Source organism: Schistocerca americana, chromosome 7 (genome assembly GCF_021461395.2).
Source record: "Schistocerca americana isolate TAMUIC-IGC-003095 chromosome 7, iqSchAmer2.1, whole genome shotgun sequence".
Taxonomy (NCBI): Eukaryota; Metazoa; Arthropoda; class Insecta; order Orthoptera; family Acrididae; genus Schistocerca; species Schistocerca americana.
The window spans coordinates 293,156,760-293,165,009 of NC_060125.1; the positions used below are offsets into that span (position 1 = coordinate 293,156,760).

The window sequence follows — 8,250 nt, forward strand, 5'->3', positions numbered from 1 at the left end:
TAACCCTTGAGTTGTCATAAAGGTAGGGCATCAGGATCGCTTCAGTGTCAATTCATGGGCAGGAATCATCGGTAACACACTCTCTATACCAGAGGAACAATGCTGTGTATCAGCGATTTCTACATGTTAAATTACACAGGGGAGAGTGTTACCCTTGCAGAAAAGCAAAGACTGTACTTCAAGCTAGACAGGGCCTTGCTTCATTTCGTAAAGATCGCGCGACAGTACCTCAACCGTCTTTTTGTGGGGATACATTGAAAACCATGTAGGAATATGTGACAAATTTCGCCTAAACACCCAGCTTTTCTATATATAATACACAGAATAACGCAAAGGGAAACTGAGGAAGTGTTAGATGAAGATCACTTTGGCTTTAGGAAAGGTAAATTCACCAGCCAGGCATTCCTGGCTTTGCTCTTGATAATGGAAAGAAGACTAAAGAAAAATAAAGATATGCTCAGAGGATTTGTAAACCCAGTAAAATCGTTCGCCAATGTAAATTGGGGCGAGGTGTTTGAAACTCTGAGAAAAATCAGAGGAAGCTATGGGGAAAGACAAGTAATTACTAAGACATCACGTGCAACAACCAAGAGGAAACAATAAGACCGATGAACAAGAACGATGTGCTCAGTTTAAAAAGAACACTCCTGGAAATGGAAAAATGAACACATTGACACCGGTGTGTCAGACCCACCATACTTGCTCCAGACACTGCGAGAGGGCTGTACAAGCAATGATCACACGCACGGAACAGCTGACACACCAGGAACCGCGGTGTTGGCCGTCGAATGGCGCTAGCTGCGCAGCATTTGTGCACCGCCGCCGTCAGTGTCAGCCAGTTTGCCGTGGCATACGGAGCTCCATCGCAGTCTTTAACACTGGTAGCATGCCGCGACAGCGTGGACGTGAACCGTATGTGCAGTTGACGGACTTTGAGCGAGGGCGTATAGTGAGCATGCGGGAGGCCGGGTGGACGTACCGCCGAATTGCTCAACACGTGGGGCGTGAGGTCTCCACAGTACATCGATGTTGTCGCCAGTGGTCGGCGGAAGGTGCACGTGCCCGTCCACCTGGGACCGAACCGCAGCGACGCACGGATGCACGCCAAGACCGTAGGATCCTACGCAGTGCCGTAGGGGACCGCACCGCCACTTCTCAGCAAATTAGGGACACTGTTGCTCCTGGGGTATCGTCGAGGACCATTTGCAACCGTCTCCATGAAGCTGGGCTACGGTCCCGCACACCGTTAGGCCGTCTTCCGCTCGCGCCCCAACATCGTGCAGCCCGCCTCCAGTGGTGTCGCGACAGGCGTGAATGGAGGGACGAATGGATACGTGTCGTCTTCAGCGATGAGAGTCGCTTCTGCCTTGGTGCCAATGATGGTCGTATACGTGTTTGGCGCCGTGCAGGTGAGCGCCACAATCAGGACTGCATACGACCGAGGCACACAGGGCCAACACCCGGCATCATGGTGTGGGGAGCGATCTCCTACACTGGCCGTACACCACTGGTGATCGTCGAGGGGACACTGAATAATGCACGGTACATCCAAACCGTCATCGAACCCATCGTTCTACCATTCTTAGACCAGCAAGGGAACTTGCTGTTCCAACAGGACAATGCACGTCCGCATGTATCCCGTGCCACCCAACGTGCTCTAGAAGGTGTAAGTCAACTACCCTGGCCAGCAAGATCTCCGGATCTGTCCCCCATTGAGCATGTTTGGGACTGGATGGAGCGTCGTCTCACGCGGTCTGCACGTCCAGCACGAACGCTGGTCCAACTGAGGCACCAGGTGGAAATGGCATGGCAAGCCGTTCCACAGGACTACATCCAGCATCTCTACGATCGTCTCCATGGGAGAATAGCAGCCTGCATTGCTGCGAAAGGTGGATATACACTGTACTAGTGCCGACATTGTGCATGCTCTGTTGCCTGTGTCTATGTGCCTGTGGTTCTGGTAGTGTGATCATGTGATGTATCTGACCCCAGGAATGTGTCAATGAAGTTTCCCCTTCCTGGGACAATGAATTCACGGTGTTCTTATTTCAATTTCTAGGAGTGTATTAAGATAGCTCTTACATATCTACATCTAAGAAGCAATGACGGCTATAAAAAAAGGGTTCAAGATGGAGACTAAAAGTCAGGGTGAAAAGATATCAATGATAATTCGCTGACGACATATCTATCCTCAGTGAAAGTGAAGAAGAATTACAGTATCTGTTAGATGGAATGAAGAGCCGAATGAGTACTTATTATGAATTGCGAGTAAATGGAAAAAATGATGAAGTATTGAGAAGTACAGAAATGAGGATAGCGAGAAACCTAACATCAGAAATGGTGAGCAAGACGTAGTTAAGGGATTCTGCTACCAACGCAGCAAAACAACCCCTGACGGTGAACATGAAAAGCAAACTAGCATAGGCAAAGAGGATATTCCTGGGCAAGAGAAGTTTACACGTGCTACAAAAGGGCGGTAAATTGATGAAGGAATTTCTGAGAATGTACCTTTTGAGCATAGAATTGTATGGTAGTGAAACAAGGATAGTGAGCAAAGAGGAACGGAAGAGAATCGAAGCATTTGCTACAGAAGAACCTTTAAAACAGAAGGAATGAGGAGGTGTTACAGAATAATGTTGAAAACAGAAGAAATGAGGAGGTTCTCCACATAACTGGTGAAAAAGGAGTATGTGGAAAATATTGACAAAAATGATAGGCTGTATCTTTAAACATCAGGGAGTAGCCTCCATGGTACTAGAGGGAGCTGTAGAGGGAAAACAACTGTAGGAGAATACAGAGATTGGTGTACATGCGGCAGATATTTGAGGATGCATGATGCAAGTGCTATTCTGAGAGGAAGAGTTTGGCACATAGTGGAGTTCGTGGTGGGCCACATCAAACCCGTCGGAAGAGCGATGACATACAATCTATTTATTTTTTCTCCTACAACGGTACCAGAAACGGAAAACAATTCACCATTAACATCTCGACCGGATGATATAAAACGCACATGCACGTATTTCGATGCCAGCAATGTTTAGGTAGCGGAAAGTATTGCCTTAAGTGAACTAGACTTTATATTTTTTTCAGAAAAAACATCCGTTATTATTTACGTAGTATTTTCCTTTATTCCGTCATCTGACTCAAAAACAGACGAAATGTTGTACATGAATTAGTGTATATGACTATCTCATATTATTTTAACATAAAATTTCAAATAATTTGAACAAGTCGGCATTAACGTGTTTGACGGATCTGCCATCTGACGCGTAGGTATACGCTCATTCAGAAACTCTGTCGTGCATTGGCTCACATTCAGTAAGTAACTAGAATATGGACCATGCCCCGATAGGTAGTGTGTTGCGCCCATGGTCGGAAAGAAGCACGGCATTCCTAATCTTTGACTTATGCTAGGAAGGAACTGGTAGGTTCCCCTTCCTCTTTCTTCCCTGTACCAGATTCATTGCGATTCTTATTAATACACGCTTTCGTTTCCTTTTGTGATGTCTCAGTTGTGCCCAGTATCTCCCTTACCTGATCCCATCCCCACATTTCGGCTGGGAAAAAGACTAAGATACCAGTTCCGCCTCATTCGGTGTTCTTCTATATGCCCCTGTGCTCACCGAACAGCCTGTGAGCCTTTAATTTTATGATTCTATGAGCTCATATGCTCCACCCATACACCATAACAGGGATTCAGATTGCATTGTGATTGTTCTTAACCCACTTAAAGTAGTTGAGAGCTTCTTTAGTCGATTGAGTATATCTTTTGTTCGCGATTTTAATGCCTCTATGGTAAACACTTTCCACGTGTCCATTAAAGTTTAATTTATGTCAAAGTTTATACAGGATTAGTGCGTTTTTATTTTCTCTTAATAGGGTGTTCTCTTATTCCCAGTTTTCGGGTTTCTCGTCGTTTATTATGTTTATTTTACTATCAAATACTGTTTTATGTGCTTCGATATTCAATTAATTTGCCTATGAACCAATTTATAAATGTTTAGAGAGCTGCCTTGCTATTTTCCCTAATTTACTTTTGTTTTGATGGATGCTATAATAAAATATCTCTAGTCGGAAGGTGTCAAAAATACAGTTCGTGGGCCGCGTCTGGCCCGCGGAGGGTTCAAATGGTTCAAATCACTCTGAACACTATGGGACTTAACATCTGAGGTCATCAGTCCCCTCGAACTTAGAACTACTTAAACCTAACTAACCTAAGGACATCACACACATCCATGCTCGAGGCAGGATTCGAACCTGCGACCGTAGCAGTCGCGGGTTCCGGATTGAAGCGCCTAGAACCACTCGGTTATCGTGGCCGGCCACGCGGAGGGATTTAATCCGACCCACGCTTGAGCGAAATATTTCTAATTTAGCTCGCAATTATCCCTGCTCTCTTAACTCTTGAAAGGCAGATAGAAACAGTGCCTTAATCAGTTCAGAAGTAACAGAGATTCCACCAGGAGAGCTGTACAAGCAGTTCAATGTGGATTCCTGACTGTGTTTGCTGTGTTTTTAACTCACGTTTTATTTCTTTCAAATATGTGTGTAATATGTCCTCTGAAACTAAAAAGAGAAAATAGGATAATTAATGTCGTGTCTTCAGTACAGCATGGGTCGTGAACTACTTCGTTATGGGGAAAGACAATAAACCAATGAGTCGTATCTCTAATGAAGTTATTCTTTTTCTTAAGAAATACTTTCGTCACCACTACGAAAGAAATCATGGTGCACAGCAAGACTTAAAAAATAAGAGTCCGAACACTTACAAACGATTTGCCAGCGTATAAAAAACGACTGACAATGTGAAGTCGGGCGAGATGTATGGAATCCTCACATCTAATGTAGGTACTGTAAAGTAATGTCTCCGAATTTTTCTATATAAAATTTTAAGGCTTTTGAAATAAAACGAGGATTATTAACATTCTGCACTTCTTCATGTATACATATTTGCAGTCCTCTGCCACAAGAGGTCTCTCGAACTGGAGCTCTATTCGGCCCTGTTGATTTATTTGTTTTCATATATTTCAGTTGTTTATTTACGCCAGACATGCTTATTTCTATCTCGTACCCACGGGAGGCTGTCCGATGGTCAAATGATGGTATGTTTGTACGGTTCTCCTGTGTGAACGATTTCATGAACGTGCAATTTAAAATTTTGGCTTTCATTTTGCTATCTTCAATTGCAGCATCAGACAGGGCAACAAGGTTCTCAATGGAAGCCTTAGACACCATTTGAGATATTACATACGACAAGAATTTTATCGGGATCTCTGTCACATGTTGTACTAAGGTGTGACGGTGGTAGTTGTTGTATGCTTCGCGCATATATCTTTTCACAGACGCACTAATCTCTACAAACCTTCTCTTTCATTATTTTCGCATCCCGTTTTGAACGTAGAGTGCAACAGCCTCTGCTTTCTCAGCGTGCGGCGAATTTTTTTGTTAAGGGGAGTTAGAACAGAATTTTTTTTTCACGTTTTCGAATTTTTATCTCATTATAAAATTTGCAATTTTCTAATAAAATGATTATATATAGATACAAAATCGGTAATTTTTTTAGGTAGACGGCTGGGGATTGCTGTGTTATAAAGGTTAAATTATGTGTTTGTATTGGTAGTACTGTCAAAAACAGTATCGTATCGTTTCATAGTATAAACACGCGTAGAATTTTGAAGTGCTTACGTTTTTCGGAGGAAATGTAACGAATAGATGGGCATATCTCTCAAAAAGTAAAGTATGACGCCGAAACGAAGTGTTTTCAAGAAACGTGTGTTTCATGGTAATAGATTTTCGAATAAACGGTACATTGTGTTCAACATGTGGCGTGTGAAGTTACAGACAAAGAAATACAGGCAAACTCGTCAGTATGTAGAGAAACACACGGTAGTGCATTGAAGATTAAAATAAAATGTTGTGATACACAGTTTTCTCGATACGAATGTGATGTAATCAGTAGTTTAGGTTATATTCTGATAGATTTACACACCCAAGTAATGGTGTTAGGGGAATGTATGTGTTGTAAAATATGTGGAGGGCGAGTTAGTTTACATGAAGACAGTGAGGTTTCGAATAGACTAGCCAGGCAACTTATCATTAAGTTGCCAGTAGTAAATATACTCACTCATTTTGAAATTCTGATAAGTGTAAGGATAATTATTTTGAAGTAAATGTTAGGTGGTTTGATGGATTGAGAGCTATTGGCAAAGGATACACAGCAGCAGAAACGATGTGTGCCGTATTGAATATGCCATGGACACCTTGTAAAATCGACAAATAAGCAGGATTTATTGGATCTCCTACATAATCTGTTGCATGTGAATCAATTAAGGGCGCTGAAAACGAAACTGTTGAAACAAATGATGATATGACTGACATACCAGTAGCTTTTGATGGCATTTGGCAGAAGCGTGGCTACAGTTCTAAGAATTCTGTTGTTGAGCTGACCAGTGTGGATATTGGAAAGGAAATAGATTTCCATATTTTAACCAAACATTGTTATAAGTGTAAACCAGGGAATGAAGAAGGGCATATCTGTGATAGAAATTATGAAGGAACAAGTGGTGGTATGGAGGCCTCTGCAGCTACTGAAATTTTTAGTCGAGTATGTTACACTAAGTTCTTAGGTGATGGAGACTCAAAAGCATATAACAGTGTACTAGCCGCTCAGCCAGTGAGAAGGTTATCACAAAATTGAAATGTGTTTTCATGTCCAGAAGAGGATGGGCACCAGGTTGAGGAAGTTGAAACAAAGTTTGAGATGGTAAAACCATAAGAGGCAGGCTGACAGACAAAATGATTGATGAACTACAGCAGTATTATGGGACGGCCATTAGAAATAATACTGAGGATTTGCTGAAAATGAAACAGGCAGTATGGGCTACATTCTTTCACAGATTGTCAACTGATGAAAAACCAGTACACCACCTAAAAGTAAACTTATTTCTACACCCTCCCCCCCCCCCCCTCCCACAACACAGGTTAACCATTGAAAGGTATCCCTATATGTCGTTTTAATATGTAAGGAAACAGATCTTTTCGTTGCTTAATAACTTCGAAGACTTTGTCCAAACCTTTAAAAGCAACCGGTAATTAGTAGCATCAGAGACGTCTGTACGTTCGCCAAGGACTATTGAGTACCTACCAAATTATGAAGCAGCAATATCTTCAATTCAATGAACCACTGCATTTGCTGGAGGAGCAACTGCTTAGCATTGTTTGGATTTTTCAGGAAGCAGTTCTTCAGCTGTAGTTAAAATGCACCTCTTTACGTAATTACCGCCAGTGAATGGCTTGCCTTGTTTACGAATGTCATTGGCAATTCGTAAACTTACTCTCGTAATGGGTCCACATTTCTCGAAACGTTTCTTAACCATCAGAACCGCCTCTCTGTTGCATATAGCTTTTCTAAAGCAAACTTGATGAACAATTAGTAGTTATAGAAGGTTGTTTTCTGTTACTCACATTATAGATACTGCACGTTGTAGTTGGTAAGAAACTGTGCCACCTGTCCGCTGTTTCAGGTGCGGGACGAGCTGGCAGCAGCAGGCGAGCAGCCAATCGACGACCGGATTCCTGAGGAGGACATAGTGGGCCGGACCTACTGCCGCATGCCGGCGACCTGACACAGCGGGTGCGAGGCCAAGGCGTCCACCTACGTCACGGAGCCCGGCGTATAGCGGAGCGGTGCTCCGCGGGACAGCGTGTTGCAGGGGCGCCACTGGCCGTCAGTCTGACGTTGCGTGTGCAACTGAAACGTGTGATCGATCATGTTGTTGAACTGTTTCGTTGTTATACGGAATTACATGCAGGTTAACTTCAAAAGAGTTTGCGTCACTGAAGCGTTATCAGAACGCTCATTCAACCATCACGACGATATACACGATGAATCACCCATATGAACGAAAAGTTTTTCATTTTGTCGTGAATCTGTTAAACTGGGCAACTGAACAGTCAGTACAAAACAATATTGAATCATTCTAGGAGATATTCACAAGTAACAAAATTCTAGTACGGCTTAAGCTGTTACAAAAAATATATATCCGTAAAATGTAAGAAAACGAAGAAATGGAAGAAAACATTTCCTGGCGAAGTTAAGGACTGATTGGCTATAATCTGTGGTACTAACCATTGATAAACAATGGGGTAATATTTCAAGATTTTCCTTTCTTTAGTTTTGTTTCTCGCTTCAACGTGAGGTAAAGCGGTTACGTAATAAATTACGGCACTGTTCCGGGTTTTCATTAAGAT

The 8,250-nt window shown here is 42.7% G+C and overlaps 1 protein-coding gene across 1 annotated transcript in view; it reads left to right on the forward strand.

The window, feature by feature from the left end:
• LOC124622885 (dipeptidase 1-like) overlaps window positions 1-7,634 on the forward strand; it is a 99,962-nt gene extending 92,328 nt beyond the window's left edge. Inside the window, exon 10 of the mRNA XM_047148677.1 lies at window positions 7,524-7,634. Within this exon, the coding sequence (XP_047004633.1) occupies window positions 7,524-7,625 (102 nt within the window). The 3' untranslated portion in view covers window positions 7,626-7,634. The remainder of the gene's footprint in view (window positions 1-7,523) is intronic.
• Window positions 7,635-8,250: the final 616 nt, after the last annotated feature.